The following is a 25,994-nucleotide window of genomic DNA, read 5'->3' on the forward strand; positions in this document are numbered from 1 at the left end:
CTGTGTGCCGAGTCGGGCCTCTGCTGGCCTCCTTTCCCCAGGCCTCCCCGTGCTGACAAAGCCTGGGCCCCCTGCCCAGTCCTCAGTGCTCCTTCCACCCTGCCTGGCTCCTGCAGGCAGCCTGACCTCCTTAAGTTCCATACCAGACCGAAACCACTGCCGTGTCTGAGTTCCTGGGCTCCTCGGATGCCCAGTGAGGCAGAGCCTGTCCTGTGCCCTGTCCTGATGGGATCCTGAGACCCCGAGCGGGGGGAAGTGCTTGTAAATTGGGCTGCATCTGGGCCTGTCCCCGGGCTCTGGGGTCATTTCATCGGCCCGGGGTGCAGATGGGGGCCGGGCATCTCCCAAGGGAGGAGGATCTGCAGCCTTGGCCCTCCCTCATGGAGTTGGGGTGGGTGCTGTGTGCGCCTTCTCACCTCACATGCCCGGCTCTGGCCACTTTCACTTCTCCTTTCCCCTTCAGTGCCCGGTTGGGGGTGGGCACACCTTGCTGTGCCTCAGGCAGAGCGGCTTGGGAGGGCAGCGTGACCTGGGGTGGAGAAAAGTTGTCTGTACCAGCACTGGGTGACGTCCTCGTCCCCGGAGAGGAGCTGGGCCCACAGCCCAGGGCTGAGTCACCATGGTGAGGCCCGTGTCGTCAGCAGGCCCGGCTGCCACCCACTGCCCTAGGGGACGGGGGCTGGGCCTGGGCCTTGCTGGCCGGGCAGCAGGGCAGAACCTGCTAAGTCCCTGTCTCGGCCCTGCCCTGAGGCTCTGGAACTTGGCGTCCCACCTGTACCCGTCCGCACTGGACACTGTGGGAGGTCCCTGCCATGGGCACAGGAGAGGGATGCAGGGCGACAGACACAGTGGACGCCATGGGCAGGAAGTGTGGACCATTTGCAGGCTTGGTATGGAGAGCAGGCTCTCATTCAAGCTTGTGTCTCGCAGCACTCGGGATGCGTGTTAAACCCCCAAGGGCCACTGATGCTCCCTGTCGGGGCCGTGCTGCGTCGTGGGCGGTAGCTGTGCTTCCTTACCCAGGCCCGTGGCTGTGTACTGAGACAAGTCCCCAGGCGCTGGCTTGTGCCATGTATGGCTGGCTTGCAGCATGCCCAGCCCTGCACCCATCTCCTAGCAGTGCTTGGGCCTGGCCGCCCCAAGCATATGCAGCAGCACAGGCCACAGGCTCCTTGCTGCCCCAGAGACTCCCCAGCACATGGCTGGCCTCTGCACTTTGCCTTTGCTGGGTGGAGGAGTGCAACCACATGTCAGTGTTTGGGCCGGGGGTTTCCATGGTGCCCAGAGATGTGGCAGCTTCCATGTCTGGTAGCCAGGGTTGATCTCAGCCCTTGCAGGGGCGTCCCTTCCAGGCTAGCACTGCCCAGCCCCTGGGAGCAGCCACCGTGGCAGTCACCCCATGGTATCCTGCCGAACTGTCACACTCTGTGCCTGGCCTGATCACATGCCAGTACCTAGGTTCCTGTTGAAGCCAGTGGGTGCCCCGGTGCCAGGGCCTTAGGCGCTGCAGCTGGTCACGACTGCCCGGCGCAGTCCACTCTGATGTGCTTCTCTCTGTTGTTCTGCAGCCACTGTACAACCAGCCCTCCGACACCCGGCAGTACCATGAGAACATCAAAATGTGAGTGCTGGCGCCCCGTGGCCATGCTCTTGGTGGGGCCAGGTGCTGGGAGTAGGGGAGACGCCAGAGTTTGGGCAAGAACTCTGGGCCTGGTAGGATCTAGCTTGGGGTCTTAGCAAGGCGTGGAGCAGGGTTGGAGCCAGAACAGAGGGAGTGACCCCATGAGGCTTAGGACACAGCTGGGGTGGGGAGGTGCAGACAGCATCCTGTCCATGTTGAAAGGTCGTGGGCCTGGGGCAAGATGGGGTCCTGTAGTTGCTTGCCTGGGGGTGTCCCAGGATGTGGAACACAGTCCAGTCAAGGTGACCAGGAGTGCTAACCCAGGCCTGGGGGCAGGTGCATCCTGGGGGTGTACTTGATGTTGGGGTGGCAGTAGATATCACAGGGTACCAGGACTGTGCTGGGGATTGGGGGAATGCTTGGAAGGGGCTGGCTTGTTTGTAGACTTCTGGCTGAGGCAGGGATACGCCATCGGCTTGTCATACAGGAAGTCTGGGGACAGGACCACACGGCTATGCACAGGGCAGAGGTGAGAGCGGAGGCCAGGCTAGGCTTGCATTTCGGTGCCTTGGTTGGTCACGCACAGGGCCCAGGCATCCGTGTGAGACCTGGGAGCGCCGTATTTCCTGGGCAGTGGCTGATGCTGACCCGTGGCTTTCCCAGCTGCCCTGCATTGTTTCAAGCCCTGCAGGTTCTGACTGGCCAGGCCCCTTGGCCCAGCAGCTTGACTGCTCCCTTGGGCCTCTTGGGGCTGCCTTGTGGGGTCACTGCTGCTGTCGAGCCCAGCTGCAGCCAGTGGGCTGTGTTGTGTTGTGCAGTCACCAGTGTGGGGCACTGGCGGGTCGTGGGCACTTCTGCCCCCAGCCCCCCATACCACATCTTTGGCACCCAGCCCCGAGGCACTCCCTGTCAGCCCCTCCCCCAAGTGGTATGTGAGTGATTTCTGGAAGTAAAAGCAGCCAGGGAATTCAAGTGAGAAGGGAACGAGGCTCCCACATGGGTGAACTGGGCGCAGAAAGTAGGGCCAGGAGTGGGGTTCAGTAGACACACCTGTGCTGAAGCCATCCCCATAATCTTCCGCAGAGAAGTGCCTTGTCCGGGGGGGCCTGGGGCTTTGGCCCACGGGTGCCTCAGGCCTGGCCCTGGCTCACTCTGCCCGAGTCCTTTGCCCTGCTCTTTGTCCTGTCTGTGAAGCAGGCCCAGGTTGGCAGTAGTCCTGGGTGGCCCACGTGTGCCCCACTCGGGGCTGGTCCCAGGGCTGGTGCACCTTGGTCTTGTCCCTAAGGGTAGAGAATTGGTGATCCCACTGTCATTCATTGGATGTCTAGACCCACCAGTCCCTGTCCTGGGTCCCAGGAGGACGGCAGTAATCAGGGTCTGATGTTCCCCTAGTGGGGGTCCCCATGGGTGTGTGGGATGTCACAGCCGTGGCAGAGACAGCAGGATCGCCAGCGTTGTGGCGGGTGAGGGTGACCGTCCCTGAGGGCCTTGCCTATCACTTGAATTCCTCTATGTCTGCGCCGGCCTGGAGCTGAAATTAATTTCACGCCTGACTTGCTGCGGTGTGGGTGGCTGGGATGGCCTCCTGTGCTTCCTCCTGCTGCAGGGGCACCTGCTGTGGGACCAGGGGCCCTGCTCTCCCTGTCACCCAGGCGTGACTCCGTGAAGGAGGGCAGGATCGGGCCCGGGGCTGCCAGCGCTGGTTGTGGCCGTGAGCTCAGCCACCCCTGGTTGGCCCAGCCACGCTGCTCCTCTGGTTGCTGTGGCTGCTCAGGCTGTGTGAGCAGAGCAGATGGCCGATCAAGACCCAGCCACGGCCAGCAGGTCCCCCAGGGGATCTCCTAGGGGGCCCCATGCACCTGCCCTCCCAGCTCTTGTCGTTCCTGCCCCAGGCTGGCATGGATGGCGGACGCATGCTTCCTGACACCCTGACTCCTTCAGGACTCCATGGAGACGCTCTCCACTGGCAGCTTGCACAGGGCCCTCACAGACCGGAACCTCAGCCGAAACACCGTCCACTATCAGCCATCTGCATCTCCGAGGTCAAAACACTGTTTGGAACAGAGTAAACACTCAGAAGCGTTTGCCAGGACAACGCTAAACACACGGACATCAGCCAGGAGTCCAGGGCCCTACCCATGAAGCCAGCTGCCTCTGGGACTTGGAGAGGCCCTAGCGAGGCAGTAGGGAGTGGCGGAGACTGTGGTGAGCTGAGTGCCCGGATCGTTGGGGTCCCGAGCCTGAGACCCCAGCCTATGCCCTGAAGTCAGTGGTGGGTCGCCAGACTACTGGACAAATGTTCTGGGTTGAGTTCTTGGGTCTGGCAGTGGGTTCGGTTTTCTAGAAAGCACCGCAGTCCAAGTACACTGGCTGTGGCCAGCGCCAGCACCCTGTGCCAGTTGCAGCCTGCGGACCTGACATTTGTCCTCTTTGGCAATATCAGGAGGCCTCTGGGTGCCAAGCACCATGCTGGCTTTGGAAGGTGACGGCTCTGCCGGGAGGCGGGGGAGACTCTGTGCCCTGCCCACAGCAGTGGGCGGCTGGTGAGGCAGGGGCTGCTTGGGACCTGTGGCGGCTGCAAGACTGAGACGCTGCTCCATGCTACCCGCACCCACAGGCCAGGCTGACTACAGCCATGCCCACAGGCCACACCCACACACCTGGCACCCCGGAGCCAGCCCCTTGCTCAGCCTTTCCTTGCTTGTCCTAATGGGGTACATCTGGAGCAGGTTCTTGGTGGCTCTGATGCTGTATTCTGCCTTGGGACTGATGCCATAAGGGAGTTGTATCGGGCTTGGCCCCAACGTTGTAGTCCCCAGGTTTGTGCCCCTGGGGTGGGGCCTGCTGGAGGCCCGTTGGCACAGCGGTGGCTCTGGTAGGTGGTGGGCCCGCCTAAAGGGACATGATGCAGCCAGAATTCTCTGTGCCTGTTCTGGGAATCCCCCTGGGCCCTAGGGAGACGGGACTGATTTCCCTTTCTCCATGTGTTTATTTATGCAGTCATGGATTTAGACCCACAAGGACGCGGGGCTTGTTTGGTTCTTGGGTCTGTAATCTCGGGTGAGTGTTTATGTTGACTCCGGATTGTCCCAGCTCTGTAGTCACTTATGGAGAGGACCCCACATCCTTCTGACAGTCTTGTGGTTTGGCTGGGTTTTGGTGATTCTTCATTTTGATGGCTCTCACGCTGGGCTCATCAGCTGTGTTCCTGGCCCAGCCTGGAGTCAGCTGTCAGAATGAAGCCCTCATGGTGGACAGTGGAGCCGGGATCCAGGCCTCACAGTGGACAGCACAGCCGGGATCCAGGCCTCACAGTGGACAGCGGAAATGGGATCCAGGCCTCACAGTGGACAGCGGAGCCGGGATCCAGGCCTCACAGTAGACAGCGGAAATGGGATCCAGGCCTCACAGTGGACAGCACAGCCGGGATCCAGGCCTCACAGTGGACAGCGGAGATGTGATCCAGGCCTCACAGTGGACAGCGGAAATGGGATCCAGGCCTCACAGTGGACAGCACAGCCGGGGTCCAGGCCTCACAGTGGACAGCGGAGATGTGATCCAGGCCTCACAGTGGACAGCGGAGATGTGATCCAGGCCTCACAGTGGACAGCGGAAATGGGATCTAGGCCTCACAGTGGACAGCGGAAATGAGATCCAGGCCTCACAGTGGACAGCACAGCCGGGGTCCAGGCCTCACAGTGGACAGCACAGCTGGGGTCCAGGCCTCACAGTAGACAGCACTGCCGGGGTCCAGGCCTCACAGTGGACAGCATAGCCGGGGTCCAGGCCTCACAGTGGACAGCACAGCTGGGGTCCAGGCCTCACAGTAGACAGCACAGCCGGGATCCAGGCCTCACAGTGGACAGTGGAGCTGGGATCCAGGCCTCACAGTAGACAGCACAGCTGGGATCCAGGCCTCACAGTGGACAGCACAGCCGGGGTCCAGGCCTCACAGTGGACAGCACAGCCGGGGTCCAGGCCTCACAGTAGACAGCACAGCCGAGATCCAGGCCTCACAGTGGACAGTGGAGCTGGGATCCAGGCCTCACAGTGGACAGCACAGCCGAGATCCAGGCCTCACAGTGGACAGCACAGCTGGGATCCAGGCCTCACAGTGGACAGCACAGCCGGGATCCAGGCCTCACAGTGGACAGCACAGCCGAGATCCAGGCCTCACAGTGGACAGTGGAGCTGGGATCCAGGCCTCACAGTGGACAGCACAGCCGGGGTCCAGGCCTCACAGTGGACAGTGGAGCTGGGATCCAGACCTCTCAGTGGACAGCGGAAATGGGATCCAGGCCTCACAGTGGACAGCGGAGATGTGATCCAGGCCTCACAGTGGACAGCGGAAATGAGATCCAGGCCTCACAGTGGACAGCAGACCTCAGAGTTGGGTGCTCATAGCTGCCCTCAGCATTGATTTTGGGCCTTTTCGGCTGCCTGTCTTTTTCATAAAAGCCTAAACCTTTCTTGGTCCAAGCTTAGCTGCCCCAGCCAGGGTGGCCTCCCTGGCCCGTGTTGTGGCCTCTGCCTACGTGGGCATTCTGACCACATGAGCTTCTCCTGTCTGCCCCTGGGTCCTTTCCACTGCAGGACATTGGGGCATGCTCTGCTCACCCTCTGCCTCTAGCCCCCTTCTTTTCAGATCTTTCTCCATGGTGGTCTCCTAGGGGGCCTCTGGTACTCTGAATCTTAAGCCCTGGACACTCCTTAGCACCCACCTCTGGCCATCCCACCCCGTCTCCCTAGCCCTCCTGCCCTGTCTCCACAGCCCTCTCTTCCCGCCCCCCTAGCCCTCCCACCACTCCTCCCTAGCCCTTCCCCTCTGTCTCTCCAGACCCTCCCGTCGCTGAGTCCCTGCCTGGAGCCTCGACTGTGCTGCTGATGGACAGCGTGGCCACTGTGAGGGTCACCTCCCTGAGGCCAGGGCTTGGTGTGTCCTCCTGTGTAGCTATAGCATTCAGCCAGCACCTGCTCAGCACACAGGGCCAGAGCAGTGGGGAGGAGTGGATGGCACTGCTGGTCTCATCTTGCTTGAAGACACTGTTATGGAGCAGGGCTAAAGTCCCAGCCTGTCCCTGACCCCAAGGCCTCCATTGTGCTGGTGATTTATTGATATGAGTGGTGAGGTCTCAGGCCAGGGGATTGGGGTCACGGCTGAGATGGGACCCAGAGAGTGGTGGCCCCACGCCGTGCGTTGTCCCTCCTTGTCCAGCATCCACCTTGCCCTCCCCCAAGACTCGGGTTGCAGAGGACAGGGGCACAGGCTGTGGCTCCCTGGTGTGAGTTTTGACATTCAGTAGGTTTGGGGCACTGGCACATGGGGAGGTTGGGAGCTAATGGCACTGTGGACTCCAGCAGGTGGACAAGTTGTGGGCCACTACTCATGCCCATGCCCGGTGTAGGCGCCGACCTCTGGCGTGCCTTGTGACCCCAATGCCTGCCTGGTTCGCCTGTCCCTGGAACTCCATTCTCAGTCTCTCACTGGGTCTGAGCCCGTGCCCTTGGCTGCCTCCCGCTGTCCTCCTCCAGCCCACCCGTCTGTCTCACCTCTTTTCCACCTGTGCTCATATCCCTTGCTCTGGGTCCTGATTCTCTTGGTGCTGCCGTGTCCTCCCTGGGAAGAGCCTGCTCCCCTGGCACCTGTGGGACCATGTGTAAAGTTAAGGGCACTGTGTGGGTTGACACCCTAACAGGGGACCCCATGCTCACCTGTCACACCCTGAGACCCCGGCCCTGCATGCAGCTGTGGGGCTGTGGGCTCACACCTGCCCACCTGGCCCAAGTCCAGGGATATTTCTGTGTGACCAGTTCTGCCTGAGGCACAGGTGTGGCTGGTGGGCCACAAGGGTATGTGGGTGCCTGTGGGGATGGGAAGGAGGCAGCCACAGGCGTTCAGCTCCCACACAGCCAGTGCACAGCAACAGTTCCTGGGGCATGGAGAAATAGTAACGAGGTGAATGCAGGGCTCCCGCTCAGGGCTGGGACAGAGAGGCCTGGGATACTTGGGGACTGAATGGGGAGGGCCTGGGACAGCAGGGATCAGGGTTGGGAAGGTCTGGGACAGCAGCAGTTAGGACAGGGAGGGCCTAGCCGGGGAGAGACTAGGGCAGATGGAGGTCAGGATAAGGAGCACCTGGGTGGGAGGGCCTGGGGCAGTGGGGACCAGATTGGGGAGGGCCTGGAGCAGTGGAGCCAGGACAGGGGAGGGCCTGGGACAGTGGCAGTCAGGATGGGGCAGGCCTGGAGAGGAGGACTGGGACAGCAGGTTCCTGGCTGGGCAGACCTGGGACAGCGGTGGGGAGGGTGGGGCAGGCTGGGACAGTAGGGGCCTGAACTGGGTGGGCCAGCCCCTCTGTGGTGCTGATTCTGTCTGCTGTCCCCTGCTGTAGAAACCAGGCCATGCGGAAGAAGTTAATCCTGTACTTCAAAAGGAGGAACCACGCACGGAAGCAATGGGTACGTGGGGCCTCCCCGGGGCTTGCTGGCCAGCCCCTCGCAAGGTCCAGAGAATCGAGGCTTCTGGAGGCCACATCAGCGGGGACACTCCGGGTCCCGCTGTGACCCCAAGCTGCTGGGAAGACCTCAGGGCGGTAGTGGACGTGAAGTTTCTGGAAATCCCATGAGGCTGGCAGGGAGGGTGTCAGGCTTAGAAGGGGCGGGGACAGTGGGTTTTGCTGCACACTGAGGCCGCTGGAGAAGTCCTTGCCATCTCAGAATTGGGCCCTAGCAGAGCTGCAGAGGTGGGTGGGTGCCATGGGCTCAGCGTGTGCTGGCTGTGCAGAGGCCATCACTGTGGGAGGTGCCCCTAGCCCACCCTGCAGCCCTGAGACCTCCCTCCTTAGGAGGGGCCTGTGCCGGCCTTTTCCTGAAAGCAGCCACTTCCCTACTCCCTCCAAGTGCAGTGCCACACCAGGCAGGGTCCCAAGGAGGCCCCACAGCCCGCCTGAGTCAGCACTTGGGGCTGTGGACCCTGCTTCTCCTATGTGTGAACTGTGGCTCCCAGCACCCCACAGCCAACAAGGTTCACCTTCTCCTGGGCCTGGGGGTGTTCTCCTGGGCGTTGGGTACAGGAGGGAGGCAGCCAGGTCTGCTCTGGCCTAGGGTGGCTTCCCCATCCACAGATGCGGGCACCGTCGCAAGCTGCCTGTGCTCGGGGCCCTCCAGGGGCTGTGAGTGGAGTACACAATTAACAGGTCCAGGCTGTGGCAGGTGGCACCGTGGTCAAGCCTGCAGTTTAAATGTAACAGATGCCCATGCCTGGTGGCTTCTCCACATGGGGAGGCTTGGCCAGGGTGGTGGCTGCCTCCCATAGGGAAAACTGGAGTTCTCTCTTGTGGGGTTCAGGCCTGCCCCGGGCTTCCTTGTGACTGTATGTGGTCTGTCATCTGCCAGCCCATGAGACCCTGTGTGTGTGTGTGTGATTGAGACCACATGTGTCTATTGCCTGCCCATGGGAATGTGTCTGTGTGTTACCTGTCCACGGGACCATGCATTACGTTGTGGGCTGGGAACGAGACAGCCACATACGGGGTCAGAGCTGTGGCGAGTGTGCTGTGCCGCGTACAGGAGCAGAAGTTCTGCCAGCGCTATGACCAGCTCATGGAGGCCTGGGAGAAGAAAGTGGAGCGCATTGAGAACAACCCGCGGCGGCGCGCCAAGGAGAGCAAGGTGCGCGAGTACTACGAGAAGCAGTTCCCCGAGATCCGCAAGCAGCGCGAGCTGCAGGAGCGCATGCAAAGGTAAGGGTCCGTGGCGGGCGGTCTCAGGCTGCCAGCGGGCAGGGGAGGCATAGTGTCCAGCTGTGTGACTCCCTACATCCCGGAGGCCAAGTGCCCCCCACATCATGGGCCTGCAGCAAGCCGCCTCTCCTCCTCCCTGTCCCTGCGCCGGGGGAGTGGTGGGTTCAGGTTTGCAGAGACTGAGTGTGTCCCTTTGGCCCCCAGCAGGGTGGGCCAGCGGGGCAGTGGGCTGTCCATGTCGGCTGCCCGCAGCGAGCACGAGGTGTCAGAAATCATCGATGGCCTCTCGGAGCAGGAGGTGAGTGCCCGTGGGTTCTGCACAGGGACCTGGGAGGCGGTGTGGGCTATTGAGGCACCAGTGGTCATGCATGGGAAGCCGTCTCCAGGCCTGCAGGGGGGACCTGCGTGGTCCAGCAGCACAGCCACAGAGGACTCGGGGCCAGCTGCCCCTTGCTCCAGCCCTGCCTTCTCCCCATGCTGCCCAGTCTCTCAGGCCAGCTGGGGGCCGTGTGTCCCGAGCTCAGCTCCTAGGGCCCAGAGCCTGAGGTCCTAGGCGAACCTGCAAAGGCAGAGGAAGTACAACCCCTGACTTGGACGTGGTCCTGTTTGCCCTGTGCCTTGCCCTGGGGTTGCTGGATACCTGAGCTCAGTCAAGGGGATGCTGGCCGTGGTCACTGGGTCCACAGAGCCTCCTGGGGAAAGGGCTGGCCTGAGCCTGGCTCCTCCTGGGTCCTGTGTGGCATTCAGCTGCCCACTCCCCGCACTGTGGCTGCCAGGGTATGCCAGTGAGGACTTCTGTTCAGGTTGGGAGTGAGTGGAGTGAGACAGAATTAAAAGCCCCTCTCTTCCTCAGCACCGGGCACACACAGGTACTCCAGAGGCACCTGCACATTGGGGCCAGGCTCACGTGTAGCCGGCCCCAGAGTCCAGAGAGGTGGCGGCTGTTTTGAATTGCAGAAGCCTGGTTGAGACCTGGCAGCCCCCACCTGACTCTCCAGCACAGCCCCAGAATCTGCATTCCTGTCGGTCTACCCACGTGGTGATGATTTAGGCCATTTTGGGGCTTAATGGTTAATTAGAAATTTTTTTTTTTCTTTTAAAACTTTCTGTGACGTGTTATTTGGAACTATGTCCCTGTGGCAGGAAATGGAACCCAGAAAGCCACAGCCCGTAGCTGCCAACCCTTACCCACTGTGGCTGGCCTTGTCTCGGCTACATGTCCTGCTGATGCTGTGGCTTTGTGGGTGTCCCACGGGGTGCTGGCCTGGCAGCACCTTGGCACCTGTAGCCAGGGGGTGGGGGAAGGCGGGGCCTCCTGTGTGTTCCCAGTCAATTGTCACACACACCCAGCAACATAAGAGTCCAGCCTATGGGCTCCTGAGGGCTGTGGAGGGACCAGGGAGTGGGCTGCAGGTAGGTAGGTGGTGGCCCACGAGTTCCCTGAGGAATGTGAAGGAAGGGCATGTGCCCAGTGCCTGGAGGGGAGAGCGGGGAGCCTTGGAGACATCTCTGCTGCCATCCCTGCATCTCAAGGCAGCCCAGGAAGGCTGACGCTTCAGCACTGAGGGCTGTGCAACGGTGGCTGGACCCAGGCACTTGAGGCTTTGCTCCCAGCCATGGTTCTGGACATGAGTGTAGAGGTCGGATGTGGGAGCCAGGTGGCTGGGTGGCGTACATCGGCTGACCTTGGCTGCACTGAGCCCTCCAGCGCTGGGTGACTCACGGCCAGTAGCCGCGTGCCTGCAGGGATCTGGATGGGCCTGGCTGGCTCCGAGCCTCTTCTGGTTGTCCTGGAGCCCTCAGACCCAGGGGCTGACAGTACCGCCCGCTGCAGGTGGGATCCAGTGGCTCGGTACACGCTGCCCGTTCTCTCTGCTTCTGCAGTTTCTCCCCTGGCCCAGTCCTGCCTGCTGCTCATGCTGTCCCTGCCCCGCACCTCCTTCCCTGTCCCTGCAGAATCTGGAGAAGCAGATGCGCCAGCTGGCCGTGATCCCTCCGATGTTGTATGATGCCGACCAGCAGCGCATCAAGTTCATCAACATGAATGGGCTCATGGATGACCCCATGAAGGTGTACAAAGACCGGCAGGTCACCAACATGTGGAGCGAGCAGGAGAAGGACACTTTCCGGGAGAAGTGAGTCCCCCGGGGTTCCTTCAGACCCTGGGTGTTTGGGGCGTCACACACAAGTCCAAGGTCAAGTCCTCTGGGGGCCTCTGCTGGCCACAGTGCCCGCGGTCGTTGGCAACCACACACGCCCCACCCTTGCCTCTGCTGTTCCCTGCCTTCTTGTCTGGATGCTGCATCCTCAGGGCCTATCTTACCTCATTGTATCCTCCGGGGCTCTGTTTCCAAAGAAGGGCCCACTCTGAGGGTCTGGGTGGGCATGAAGCCCCAGGGGATGTGGCTCAGCCTGGTGCAAAGTGTGAGGCGGCCCCATGCACAGCAGAGTCCTGTGTGTTGAAAGAACAGGTGGGTGACACAGGCCACACTGCAGGCACGTGGCGGGGAGAGGGAAAAGCCTGGGGTGGGAGCAGAGATAGGAGTCTGTAGGGGCTGCTATGTGGCTGAGGTGTTGGGGAGATGGCGTCAGACAACAGGAGAGCTTCTTTCCTGGTAGGGGTCCCAAGGTGTGGCCTGCTGAGCCACCTCTCATCTGGGGACAGTGCTCAGAAGTTACAACCCCTCCACTTCCTGCAAAGGCTGGGCATCCTCTCATAGGGAGGCCCCAGAACGCCAGGCATGGGAGACCGAGGTGGGGACAGAGGCCTCCATGTTGGGGGTGCAGGGAGCAGGGGCATGCGTGTCCCGCCTGGTCCCATCCCCTCTGCTCTGAATAGCTGCTGCCCTTGCACTCTGCAAAGAGGTGACTCCCCACCCAGGCCAGGGTTGGCTGTGTTCCTTTCCAAGGCAGGGAAGCTTCCTGTGGGGCCTGCAAGATGGTCTCAGCCATAGGTCAGGCAGGTGCTAGGATGCAAGGGGATACCCAGGGGTCCTGGTAGGAAGGAACAGGTTTTGGGGAGCAGCTTCTGCCTTGGACGCTGACACATGTAGGGAGAGAGAATCTGATTTCCCCAGCCCCGGTCCCGTGTCTGCCCCAGGAAATGTGAGCCTGGCTGTGCTGGGACGTGTGCTTGCCTGTGCAATCAGGTCTAGGTGGTCAGGGGGACGGGACATTCGCCGGCCAGTCTGGTGTTTTGTTTTCCAGGGTGTTGTGTGCAGCTGCTTGTGCTGGTCTGCAGGTCTAGTGGTTTCCATGCTTGGTCACCTTGGCAACTGCGGGGGGCTGGTGCAACTTGGGTGCCAGGCAGCCGTGGTCCAACTGCGTGTCTGCTGAGTGTGGCCGCGGGCTGAGGAATGGCTGGTGCTCAGGGCTGCCAGAAATCCTCTTCAGTTCAATCAGAGCTGCCCTCTCACTGGCAGTGTGGCCACGCCCCGCCATCGCAGCCTCAGTTTCCTCACTTGTAAAGTGGATTTAGCCTTGAGGTCCACAAGGACTGCACCCTCACACTGCCATGTGCCAAAACCAAAGCCTACTCCACCTTTCATGCCAGATGGCGCTGTGCCTGGTGAGTGAGTGTCCCAGTCTGTGCTGTCTGGGTCCAGCTGTTTGGGGTTTGGTTTTTTTTTTTCAGACCGTGGAGTGTTTGCTGGGGCACATAGTCCATTTGTGTTCCATGCAGGTGGCCCATGCCCAGCCCAGAGGTGGTTCCGCACAGGGTTTTTGACCCATGGACTGCAGGCGTGTTTGGAGTATCCTGAATGCCTGTGTATGGGTGAAGACAGTGTGGTCCTCCCATGATCTCCACGTTGTGTCTGAGCAACTCCCCGGGTCTGCCGTGGCTCCCCTGGTCTGCTGTGGCTCCCCTGGTTTGCCGTGGCTCCTCGGGTCTGCCGTGGCTCCCCTGGGTCTGCCGTGGCTCCCCTGGGTCTGCCGTGGCTCCCCGGGTCTGCCGTGGCTCCCCTGGGTCTTCCGTGGCTCCCCGGGTCTGCCGTGGCTCCCCTGGGTCTGCCGTGGCTCCCCTGGTCTGCCGTGGCTCCCCAGGTCTGCCGTGGCACACCTGCTGAGGACACAGCTTGTGCTGGGGGCTGCGTGGGCAGAGGGAGTATGCGTGTCAATGTGCGTGCAGGGCCCTGCCCCAACAGGAACTGCCTCAGGGCCCCCCATATGGAGTGGTGTGTCATGGTGATGGGGGCAGGGCACATGGCCAATGGCTGGGGGAACAGGTGGGCTGGTGGTCGTACCCTCGCCTGGCGTTCTTGGTTTCTTTGGGTGAGGAGAGGGCGAGAGGGGCCCAGCTGGTCCAGTGAAGTCACCCTACACTTGCTGCTTCCTCTGGGAAGAGGGAGGAGGCTGTTGGAGAGGGCCCACTGTCTGACCTGGGAACAGGGTGGTGCCCGCTGGCCTCCTGCCCGGCCACCTGGAGCGCGAGCACATCCAGTGCCAGCCGTTGACCCTGCAGCTCCTCGCCATGGAAGGCTGCCAGGGGCAGTGGAACATGCTGTGGGGGCACCTGGGCCTGAGCAGCCCTCGACCCCCGTCCCCACCCCTGCTGTGGCCGCTTCTTGGCCACGATCCTGACCCTGACATTTCAGCGCTGTGTGGTTTCCCAGTGATCCTCCAGGCTTTGCAGGACACCAGTGGCCTGGCGCCAATTCCCGCCACCCCTTCCGGCTGCAGGCCATCCCCGCCGACTGCCTGGCTGGCCTACCTCCTCCCGCCTGCCCATGGGCACGGAGCCTGGGCCCCACCTCTCCTGGGGAGGCCTAGCCGGCCGTGACCTCTTGGTGGGGCTCCGGCTGAGCTCCCCAGCAGGCTCAACTTCCCAGACCCAGCTGGAGAGAGAAACAAAAAAAGAGCGTGGTGGGGGAGGCCCGCCGTGGAGCGGCCTGCCATGTCCTCATTTTTCCTGGAAGCTGCCTTCGGCAGGACAAACAAATGCATCTTCAGAGAGGCTCACACCAGTGATTCACTCCAAGGAACGCCCTCTCACAGCTTCACATCCTCAACCCTCCCACCCCCTCGCCCCACACAGGGTGGTGCCCGCCCAGCCCGGTTGAAGGGGATGGCAGCGCCCGGCGGGGAAGCCCCTGTGGTCCAGCTTCATGCCTGTCCGTCTCGTCCTGCAGGTTCATGCAGCACCCTAAGAACTTTGGCCTGATCGCCTCGTTCCTGGAGAGGAAGGTGAGTGTGGCCCAATCCCCCAGCAGCCCTCCGTCTCCACACTGTCCATGGCCCCCTGGATGTGCACTGGCACAGGAGCCAAGGGCCCTCCCACCCTGCCTGGCAGGCCTCTGCCAGCCTGGCCTCTGGCTCTGACTGCTAGCCCTCCTTCTCCATTCTGTCCGTGAGTCCATGGGGTGAGTGCAGTGTCCACAGCCTTCCTAGAACCCCTGTGTGTCCTTGGGAACTGCTGCATTCTGGAAGCAGTGGCATGCAAGATGGGCCAGCTGCGGCCTCAGGGGCCGGGGTCACAGTGCTGTCCAGGGCTGGCTCGGGACTCCGTTCTCATCCCTCTGCTGGCCACCATGTGTTTGCTGATAGCCCTAATGCTGATGCCGTGCCAGGCTTGTGACTAAGGCCAGCCCTCCAGACCCTGCCCCGCCCCTCCCCTCTGCTCCCTTTGGCTCTGGCTCCAGTGGACACAGAGTGTCCCCAAAGTGTGCTCGGCCCTCTCTTTGCACACCATGAAGCCAGCTGCATCATGACAGAGGCCACGGGTAGGGGCTGGAGGGCCTGGCATGGAGGGGACCCTGGAGCCCCAGCAGCCTTGGGGCAGGGCCTGCACTGCCACAGTGGTCTTGGGGAACCCGGAATGCCCCGGCCCTGTCTGCGGCTGGGAACAGGAGCCCACCAGTGACATGAGGATCACAGGCGGTGCCAATGTCTCCTCTTGCCGAGCTGACTGCTGGGCATGCCGGGAGTGAGACGGGACAGGATAGGGAGAGTCCATCTGGGCCCAGGGAGTGACTCCCCCTTCCCATGTGTGATCGTGTCTAATGGTTATGTGCCAAGCTAGGGTCTCTTTCCTGTGTGGGAGGCACACCTCCTCCCCTTGAAACCCAGGTTGAACGATCCCGTTGGGCACTGGGAACCAGCAGTCTCCTCATGGCAGTCAGCCTGGCTGCCTGGGGGCCCAGCCAAGCTTCCCCAGGGCCTGGGCACAGGTGACTACCCCATGGGAACAGGTGACCCCATGGGAACAGGTGACTACTAGCAGGGAGCCAGGCTGATGCAGTGAGCTGGTTCCTGAGGGCAGCTGCCTTGTGGGGCAGTGGGGAGAGTTCCTTCACCCACACTGTCCCTAGCTACTGTGTGGCCAGGAGCCCCTTCATGATGGGGACACCCCGGGAGTGTGTCACAGGAGTTAGACTGCTCCCCAGTGACTGGGAAACTGGGCCTGCGCTGCAAGGGTGTCTTGCTGGCCAGACCGGGGTGGGGGTAGGGAGGGCTGGGGTTGCCGACCCTGCTTCTCCAGGGGCCAGGATGACACAGTGTTATTGGCGGCAGCAGCGGCCGTAATGACAGGAGCCCTTTTTACAGCCGTGCCCGTGCCGGGCGGTGGCTCCCACACCCTGCTCACTGGACCTGGTCTTCAGGAGCACTTTGTGAGGCACCCCATTTCACAGATGAGCACACCAAGGCACCCCAAGGTTCGGGGACCGGCCCATGGTCGCCCAACTACCCCACTCTCATTGCCCTCCCGTGCCTCAGCCTGCCCCTCTGGTTCTGTCTGCAGACGGTGGCCGAGTGCGTCCTCTACTACTACTTGACCAAGAAGAGCGAGAACTACAAGAGCCTGGTGAGGCGGAGCTACCGGCGCCGTGGCAAGAGCCAGGTGAGCGCTGGGCAGGAGCGTCGTCGTCCTGGGGCCCCGGGCACCCTAGGCCACGTCTTACTTGCCTGGTGCTTGCCCCTCATTGGCGGCTGGTCCTCAGAGCCCTCTCTCTGTCAGATCCACTCACGCAGTGCAGGACAAGGCAGGGCTAAGACTGCGACCTCTCCAAGCCTGCAGAATTCCCAACTGTGGACCGCGCGCTCGCGCTCCCGGGGTCAGAAGGCTGCGCCTGTTCCCACAGTGGGACTTCCCAGGACGGCCTGGGGTGGTCCGCAGACTTGACATCTTACACACTTGAGTGGTTTTGTGTGTTTATCTTTGTGGCCCATAGAGAGAAAAAATAGCCTGTCCCCCGGCGTGGTGTTGCCTGGATGTCACCGCACAGGGTGAGCCCCACCACTGTGTCCGTGGGAGCTGGGTGGGCAACTTGTGGTTGAGAGGCGGTGGAGCCTGGCTGACTGCCTGTTTTTGCGGGTCAAGTTTTATTAGTGTGCCGTCACCCTGGCAGCTTCTGGACTGGCAGCCCAAGCAGCATGGTCCATAGCGCCTGAGACTTTCAAGGTTCTAGGCTTCTGAGTTAGAGGGAAGACCCTTATCACTGGGAGGGGGGCCCCAGGTCCTCTGTGTCTTGGGGTGCCAGGGTGGGGGCTTCTTCAGCCTTGGTGCTCCATTCGAGTTCCTCGGGGGATTTCGTTCCCTGGGGCCCAACGGCGTGGGGCGGTCCTGGGGCCTGCAGCAAGGGCCTGGAAGGAGAGTAGGGCCCTGAGTTTTCTCTGTGGTGGGCCCTGCCCCTGCATTGCCGAGCCTAGAGCCGAGGCCCCGGGGCCTTCAGAGTAGCCATTGCATGCCACCTTTAGTGAAGGATGTCTGTCAGGGCCAAGCCGGTCTGGCCACACAGTGGGTGCCAGACTGTGAAGTGCCTGCGTTTGAAAGCTGGTCCCAGGAGTAAGGGGTTGGGTAGGCAGCCGCCCTGCAGTCTTTCTGTCCAGCCCTGTGCAGTCCACCCAGCCAGCCTGGCACCAGGACTTCATGGCACCAAATTAAGCAATTCCAGACTTAGTTCTAGAAGTTCTGGAGTGCTTGGAACCCTCTGGACTGACAGACCGAGTGAACCCGGTTTCTACGTCAGGTACACGGGGCAGGTGGGCACAGTGGGGCCCAGGGCAGATGGTGGCTGTCCGGGAGGGTCGGCATCAGCAGGTATTGGCTGAGCTCCTCCTGGTTCCCTCTTGTCCTGCTCATCTCCAGTGCCCCCTGCGCTGGCTGTGTGGGCAGCCTGGTGCTGCTAGAGAAGAGGGGCACTTCCCCTGATGTCCTGCCAGGAGCCACGGGTGCGTGGAGGGAGTGGCTGAGGGCCTGTGCGGCTCAGAGGGGTCACATGAAGGGCAGAAACTGGACCAGAGTGCCGCAGCAGAGGAAACGCGTGCCCCTTCTCTGCCTCGAGATGCGGAAGGCTTGCCCTGGCGGGCTTTGCAGTCTGTGCCAGGCTGGCATTTCCACAGGACAGTGGGAGACACTGTGTTGTGCCCCACCTCTCATAAGCAGGCAGGGCAGAGCCCATCTGTCTCACTGGGAGACAGGCTGCATCTCAGGCTCAGGCCCTGGGGTTCCCATTTGACTCCAGGCTGATGCCTGTGCCCGGCTGAGCAGCTAGGTGAAGAAAGTGCTTTCCAGATGGGGAAACTGAGGCACAGGCTCCCTGGGTGAGGCCGTGGCCCCAGCCCCAAGCCCTGCGGAGTTCTGTTGGGTGTATGCTGGGCTCTACCGGGTCAGGCTGGGCAGTGGGCTCACTGAGAGACCCCTTACCAGGGACACTGGAGGGGCCCTGGTAAGCTTGGCTCCACCTGGTCCATCCCCGCCCCCGGCTGCCTGTTCCACCTCTCTCCCCATTGCCACTGTGTCCCAGGATCTGGCCATCTCTCCTTGCCCGCTTTCTCCTAGCACCCACTTACCTGCTCGCCCTCGCTCCCAGGTGGCTGGAGGCTGCTGTGGGTGGTCACAGGGAGGCTGTGTGCCTGTGGTCCTGACGCGATTCCTATGACTTGGGACCACACTGTTGCTCAGGGCAGCCACCAGTGGCCACTCAGCTCATGGCCTAGGCTGCTCTGGCAGGCCCCCCCACCCCCATGTCTCCAGGGTGCCCCCAACTCACCCTAGAGGTGCCTGTGGCTGGCTGAGCAGCGGTTGCACCCCCCTCTTCCCTGACCTGCCCTTCCCAGGTGAATTGGCTGGAATCCCTTAGAAGGTGGCTCGGCCCCTGGCCTCTTATGAAGAGCTGCAAGGTGGGGCCTCCTGGGAACGGTGCCCCCACATGACCCAGGAAGATGTAGGCCCCATGGGGGCTGGCCTGTCACCAGGGCTGGCCTGGGATTGCCATTGGCTCTGGAGGAAGGGGAGCCGGTGGCAGGGCTGGGACCTGAGACTGTTTCTCGCCAGCTCCAACCGCTGGTCAGGAACCCTTGTGGAGCCCCTGCACTACAGGCCTGCCCCCGAGCAGGGAGCAGTTGGCTGAAGGGGAGGCCAGGCTTCAGGAGCCTTGTGCCCAGTGCTGAGAACTGGGCAGGGCCAGCCGATGGCTCTGAGCCTCGTCAGACCCTGTTCCCAGGGTTGCCCGTGTCCTGTGGGCACCCAGAGCCCAGCCCTGCGAGCCTCACTCAGGACCTTCCACCCTCACAGACCATCTGGCCAGCCCGTCTCCCCTCCCCCTGTGGGCTCAGCCACTTGCTTTTTCAGCATTTCCTTTCTGAAAATTTTTAATTTTTTAATTTTTTTTTTTTTTTTTTTTTGAAAGCAGGGGGAGAGAGCTTCATCCACTGCTTCACTTGCTTAAGTGTCTGCCCTGGGCAGGACTGATCCAGGCTGAAGCCAGGAGCCCAAAATTCCATCTGGGTTTCCCGCGTGGGTAGCCGTCCCCTGCTAGCCGGAAGCTGGCCTGGGAGCAGAGTGGGCACTTGAGCCCAGGTGCTCTGACGCGGGAAGCAGGTGCCGCAGACATCCAGCCCGGGTCAGTGCTGCTGTTGCAAATGTGTGGATGATTACCAGGTGCTTACGACATTTCTGGGCTCAGACCTCGGACCATGCGACCTCTGCCCTGGCCCCCATGAGGGAAACCTGCCCACCGACATCCGTTTCATCCACTGGGTGTAGGACCTGACCTGGTCGCCTGGATTATGTGATTGAGGGAGCCTTCCAGCAGCTACTCTGTGTTATGACCATGGGTCAGGTGGAGACATTTGGGACGCCAGCACCTCCAACCCCATCCCAGAACAAGGGAATTGGCTGGGGAGCCTCCAACCCACCTCCTCCTGGCTCCTCCCCAGCCCCTGGCTCCTCCCCTAGCCTAGCCCCTACCACTACTCCCCTGGCCTAGCCCCCAACCCCCGACTCCTCCCCCTTAGCCCTGGCCCCCGCACCAGCTGCCCCAGGGTGAATCACAGGCTGACTGGGGACACTGGTGACAGCTTAGGGGCTTAGAATTCATAATTCACAGACATAAGGGCCACATTATCCTGTTGAATGGCAGCACTGGAAGCAGGAATATGGGCTACAGGCGGCTTAACCATGCTCACTGCTGGCAGTAGGACCAGCAGCGGACCGCCTCCCTGTCCCCCCACAGCTATAGGGTCGCCAAGTAGCCAAGCGCACAGGTGCCCTAGGGTGAGTGCCCCTGTCCAGTCCTCGGGCCACTGGGAGGTCCCAGGAAGGCCCAGGGTCGTTACGTGGTGGCCTTTTCTTCCCATGGGGACAGCACTGGGGCCGGGAGGCCTGTCCTCCCTGATTACCCTGGCCTGCCCCTCCTGGCCCTCCCACCCCACCCACTGGGAGGAAAATTCCCAGGGATGGGGGCCATGCGGTCTGACTCCTGCCCGGCCCCATCCTCCTGCTGCACCTGGGGGGCGTTCCCTCTGCACGTGGCTGCCTCGTGTCTCTCTCTCTGCCTGTCCCTTCATCTCTGCCCATGTCCCATCTCTCCCCTGATTTCTATGTCCACACTCTGTCTCTCTCTCCCTGGATCCCTCATCTTGGACCTGCTCCCACTGTGTGTCTCCCACCCTCCTCCCTGCCCCCCTACCTCCAGTTCTCCAGCTCCTGCTCAGGCACCGATGACCTTGTCCCATTGTGAGACACTCTGCTGGCCCTGTGCCTTGGCACTTGCATGGGTAGCAGTGTGACCGGGAGGACTGGTCTCAGGGGAGTGGCCACACTTGGGGCCTGGCAGGGAGGTGCATGGGGTTGGTGCCGCCTCCGGGGCCTGGCCAACCTGCTCAGCCCTTGAAGGCTGGGTGAGGCTTGTGTCTGACCCGATCACGCTGCCCAGGCCGTGTGCCAGGGGCATGCTTATGTGTTGGCTGGGGTCCGAGGATCCTCGCATTACAATGAGGACTATGGATCACACTGCAGGCACAGTGCTGGGTCTGATTTGGGTTTGAAGACGGAGCCCTGGCTGCCAGTGGCACACGGGCTGCTTGTGCTTGCTGGTACACGGGTCTCAGCAGAAGGTCTCTGGCTTGCCGTTTGTTGCAGGTGCCAGCGGCTGCGTGTGTACCCACACCCTGAGTCCAGGCAGCCCCGGGACACTATGGCTCGAGTGAGAAGGGAAGGGACACCTTGTGGAGGAGGAGATGACCTCAGGGTCACGGCCAGCAGCCACGTGGGTCAGGGTTTGGAGGCCCCACCCCTCGGCTTTGATCCCAAGTTCTTGAGATCCAACCTGGGCCTCTGTGTATGTGTCATGGGGTGGGGGGGCTGTGCTCAGCCTTATTCCTAGGTGCTGGGATGGCAGCTGCCCTGGTGGCTGGCAGGGCCTCATTGTGGGTCTTGACAAGTGGACCACCCTACCCACATCTCCTAGGAAGGGCAGGTGTTGGTGAAGGGGTAGCCACTGAGGTGACCCTGCCCTGACCCCACTCCCCACACCAGTCAGGTTCCCGGGACTCCTCCCTTCCTGCCAGGAGGTAGGTGGTGTCCGAGGGCCAGGGGCACCAGGGCCTGGTAGGTGCTCTGTGAAGTGTGCATTGATTGAAGTGATTGAGGCACTGTGTAGTCAGTGTGGCTAAGTAGTGCGAAGTCCCCCGCCCTGCTTTCTCAAAAGATTTATTTACTTACTTATACATTTATTTGAAAGGCAATTACAGGGAGAGAGATCTTCTATCCACTCATTCATTCCCAAATGGCCACAGCAGGAAGGAATGGGCCAGGCTGGAGCCAGGAGCTTCTTCCTGGCCTCCCACGTGGGTGCAGGGGCCCAGGGACTTGAACCACCCTCCACTGCTTTCCCAGTCCATAAGCAGGGAGCTGGATGGGGAGTGGAACAGCCGGGACTCGAACCGGCGCTCACCTTGGTTGGTGCTGATGCAGGCGGTGGCTTACTCCCTACGCCACACTGCTGCATTTCCCTCCAACACTTTCCAGAGCTCTCTTCCGGGTCTTAGCTTTGTCAGCTCCCAGACAGCTGGCACCACCACCCTGTTGGACTCCTTGCCTCCAGACCCCTTCCCCAGCAGCCTCCACAGTTGGCATTTCCTCACCACCAGACCTTTATTTGCTTGGGACTTACTCCACGGCCTGCGGAGGTGGCTTGGGGCTTCTGCACAGAGCCCTGCAGCTCAGGGTGGTGGTGGTACATCCCACATGCACACTCCGTTCATTGAGGACACTTCTGTCCGGGGTCTCTGCCTGCTGGGGGCTCAGCCCCTGCTTGTAGAGGGAATGAGCTAATGGGCACTCAGAGAACCAAGCCCCCAGCCTGCAGGACCTTGCTGTGTGACCTTCCTGATGATGGAGGGAGGGTGAGTGGAGAGATGAGGGTCTCCTCCCATGTTGGCCAAGAGCAGGCAGCCTGTGTTGCTTCTGGTACCATTGTATTCTGGGACCCTGAGCATTTGAGCCAATGGCTCTGGCCAGCCCTGGATCCTGACATCTCTGCACAGACCGCTGATCTGGGGGACACTCCTGATGGGCTCCTGGGTCTCCCCCAGACCAGTGGTCTGTGCGAAGCTGCCAGCAGCAGGGACCCTACATGTGCTGCCAGGTGTCTGTGTGGTCCAGGCACACGGGGAGCTGCTGAGGTCTGCAGAGCGTGCCCTTGGCCACGGACCCGGCATCTGTACTTACACCCAGACCCACAAACCCACGGCCCATGGACAAGGTTCATCAGCCCCAGGTCTGAGGTCCCAGGGTTGGCTGCCCGCTAGATACCTGGCAAATAAAACTAAAGCCACCTGGCTCTCAGCCAGCTTCCCCAGTGCCAAGCTGTGCACCATAGGGCCCCCAGGACTGGGCTCCCTGACCCGTGGCTGCCATCCTGAATTGTGAGAGGGTTGGCAGCATGCGGGCAGAGCAACCACACACGTTCACCCTCGAGGCTGCGCTATTCTCTCCCCTCATCCTCCTGCCACTTGGGGTGCATGGTCATCAGTCCATGGGGAGGGGGGTCAGCCTGGCCCGGGCTCCGGCAGCTCGCCACGCTGCTCTGCGCACTCTGTCGGGCGTGGAAGGAGCCTGTGTGCTGCTGGGAACAGATGGAGCCAGGTCCCGGGGCGAGTCCTGGCCCTGCTGTTTCACCTGCGTGCTCGTGCCTCAGTTTCCCCTTCTGTAAAGTCTGCTGGAGGGGCAGCAGGTAGAGAAGACCATGCAGATCTGAGGTTGCGAGCTTGTGAGGCTGGTGAACTCGACGCTGTGACAGCTCCCAGTGCTAGTCTGGGGAGGCATGATGGTGGGCGGGGCGGGCCAGGGCGGGCGAGGGCTCCCTGCTGCGCTGCCTACCCTGCGCCCTGTGGACCGGAAGCAGCTGCTGTGGCAGTCAGCCGATGGCATCCCATGGGACTGCAGTGACAGAGCCCAGGCAGTGGGCCTGGTGGGGCGTCCCCACTTCTCTCTGAGCTTTCCTTTATCGCCACCCCCAGGATGTTGGGCCAGAGCCGAGGGCTCCAGGAGATGGACCACGTGGCATGCTGAGTGGCCATCTCAGGCATGGCCGTTCTCATCCACGTCATCTCACTGGGACTGTCTAGGGACAAAAGGCAGGTCTGGGTGCAGGACCACCCCCTCAGCAGCCTGGGGCACATGGCTGTGTGGGCCTTGGTGCTCCAGCATCCCAGACTCCCCAGGCGAGTAGACAGACGTAGCCCTGCCGTCCGGGTGAGGAGAGCTGGGCACAGCCCAGGGTGACCCCTGCCTGTCCCCTGCCGTGAGAAAGCCCAGATCTGCCTTGGGCGAGGGGCCACTGAAGTTCCATGGGCAGCCCGAGAGAGGCACGAAGGCGCCCTATTCTGCCATCTTGAGGTTACGCTGAGGGTTTGGGGTCAGGAGCATGGCTGCATGTGGGTGAGGAGTCAGCAGTGACATGGGGCCAGGAGCGTTCCCAGCCAGGCCATATCTCAGCACCCACGGATCCTCGGCCTGGCCCCTGTGCCCACCTGCAGCCGAGGGCGGGCTTGAGCTCAGGGCGAGAAGGACAAATACGAGTGTTTCTCTTGTTTCCCTCCCAGCCTCCTCTCCCTGCTATTGGGGTTTCTTTCTGGCTGACAGCGTGGTAGCTTGGCACCGTCTGTGGGAGTATGTTGGGGTGGTCAAGAAAATTGGCACGTGCCTTCTCCAAAATCAAACGGGACAGAGAGGAAGTCAGAAGGCAGCACTGGTCACTTGTGCCCCGCCCCTGCTCCAGTCCTAGTGAGGGAGGGCAGCACCCATGTGCATGGGTGGGCTGGGGAAGGAGAGGGTAAGGCCAGGCCCACGGGAGAGAGAGGCCAGCACTGCCCCGAGCCCCTTCAGTGCTTGCTGTGGACGGGCCTGTTCTGCCCCCCTTGGGCAGTGTCCAGAGGGGGAGATCAAGGCCTGGCAGCAGGTATGGGGAACGGAGGCAGAAGGAGGGCCTGAGCTTTGTCATGGGCAGGCCTGCGTCCCCAGTGCCCACCTGAGGCTGGCTGGGCCACCAGCGCCCACCAGAAGTCCCAGCTGCTGTACTGAGCAATCCACAAGGAATCTCTCATTTCAGCCCTCCGGCCACTGGCTAAGGCATAAACGCACTGGATTTGCTCTTGTTCAGAGCACGGACAGGTTCAGTCTCACGTCAAGGGTGCACAACCTCGTGGTAGAGGAGACAGGGCTGGAACCTGGGGCATCTGAACCTGCCCAGCACTTCCTGTCCCTCCCCCTGCCCTGATCCCAGCCCTGAGCCATAGGACGCAGCTGTGACCTCACCGCCCTGGGTCCACTCCCACACACCTGCAGGCCTTGCGAGCCACTCCCTCCTTCCCGCAGCTCGTGCGGAGCCCAGGTGCAGCTGCCTGATGGCTGATTGTCCTCTGTCCCCTCCCTGCTCTCCTGGGCCTGACAGCAGCAGCAACAGCAGCAGCAGATGCCCCGTAGCAGCCACGAGGAGAAGGACGAGAAGGAGAAGGAGGCGGAGAAGGAGGAGGAAAAGCCAGATGCCGAACACGACCGGGAAGAGCTCAGCAAGTAAGGCCAGCCCTGGGGCCCTCGCAGCCGCCTGCGTAGCGCGGGAAGCCTGTCCTGAGTCCTTCCTGTCGGTGCCAGACACCCCCCCAACACAACAGTCACCTGCCCAGAGAGGGAGGGCTGTCCTGGGTCCACTGTCTGTCAGGCAGCTCCTCTCCGCCAGCCGCCTGTCCATAGCGGGATACCTGTACCGGGTCCACACCCCAGCTGCCTGCCCAGAGCTGTACCGGCTCCACCCCGTCTGTGCCAGGCAGCTCTCCCTATGGAGCCCTTAGAGACGGGTAACTCCTCTGAGCCCTGCTCCCGGGGCAAGGGTGGATGCGGTGCCCCTGCGATGCTGTGCCTCAGTAGGGAATCTCTGGGGCCCTGGGAGGGGCGTGGGGACCAGAGGAGCTTGAGAGAGGGCCTGGGCTGTGACAGGTCCTTGTGCCATCAGGGCAGAGTGAGGGTGCCGCTGGTACCAGGTAACTGCAAGGGGCCCAGGAATATACCTTGCAGCCCACCCCAGCAGGGGCCTTTGAGGGAGCTGAATGGGTAAGAGGGCAGAGAGCGGGGTCCACAGCAGTAGCCTGAGAGCCCCAGCTCTGTGCATGCTCACACACACCCCATGCCCTCACTGGGCCCAGCCTGCAGGGGCCTGGCAGGGCAGATTGCCCCTTCAAGGCCTTGCTGATGCCCTGTGGTCAGAGGGCACGGCACTCTCGGCCATAGGCTGTGAACTGGTCCCTTGGTGGACATGGCAGCTTGGAGTCACCCAGTGTGGCTCACACAGCCCTCCTAGCAGGGTGCCACCACCCTCTGCCACCACCCTCTGTCAGAACGGCCCCTCCTCACCAACTAGAGCAGACAGAGGGTGGGGCTTTGCCTCGCTGTGGTGCCCACACAGGTGGGAGTGGCCCCGTGTCACTATGCGTCCGCAGGGAGAAGACAGACGACACCTCGGGGGAGGACAATGATGAAAAGGAGACTGTGGCCTCCCGAGGCCGCAAGACTGCCAACAGCCAGGGGCGGCGGAAGGGCCGTATCACCCGCTCCATGGCCAGCGAGGCCAACAGCGAGGAGGCCGTCACGCCGCAGCAGAGCGCCGAGCTGGGTGAGCCACAAGGGCCCACAAAGGGTCGGGGCTGTGGCTGGCCAAGGTCCCTGCAGCTCAGGGCCTGGCCAGGTTGGGGTCAGATCCCAGCGTCAGCCATGCGTCCCCACTCTGGGCCCTGTGGGGACGTCTCAGTTCTCTGTCTCCGTGTCCTGTCCTCCCTAAGGGGACATCGTGGTAGGGACCCCGACATGGTGTCCAAGTTGAAGTGTAGGAAGGGCCTGGAGGGGGAAGGTGTGC

General features: G+C 62.0%; 1 protein-coding gene across 1 annotated transcript in view; it reads left to right on the forward strand.

The window, feature by feature from the left end:
• Positions 1-25,994, forward strand: part of NCOR2 (nuclear receptor corepressor 2) — a 108,002-nt gene that overhangs the window by 37,100 nt on the left and 44,908 nt on the right. The window contains exons 8-16 of the mRNA XM_058656877.1: positions 1,569-1,621; positions 8,014-8,080; positions 9,191-9,363; positions 9,568-9,661; positions 11,320-11,498; positions 14,493-14,547; positions 16,103-16,201; positions 24,540-24,661; positions 25,582-25,754. Of these exons, the coding sequence (XP_058512860.1) occupies positions 1,569-1,621; positions 8,014-8,080; positions 9,191-9,363; positions 9,568-9,661; positions 11,320-11,498; positions 14,493-14,547; positions 16,103-16,201; positions 24,540-24,661; positions 25,582-25,754 (1,015 nt within the window). The remainder of the gene's footprint in view (positions 1-1,568; positions 1,622-8,013; positions 8,081-9,190; positions 9,364-9,567; positions 9,662-11,319; positions 11,499-14,492; positions 14,548-16,102; positions 16,202-24,539; positions 24,662-25,581; positions 25,755-25,994) is intronic.

The sequence above is a fragment of the Ochotona princeps genome, chromosome 29 (genome assembly GCF_030435755.1).
Source record: "Ochotona princeps isolate mOchPri1 chromosome 29, mOchPri1.hap1, whole genome shotgun sequence".
Taxonomy (NCBI): Eukaryota; Metazoa; Chordata; class Mammalia; order Lagomorpha; family Ochotonidae; genus Ochotona; species Ochotona princeps.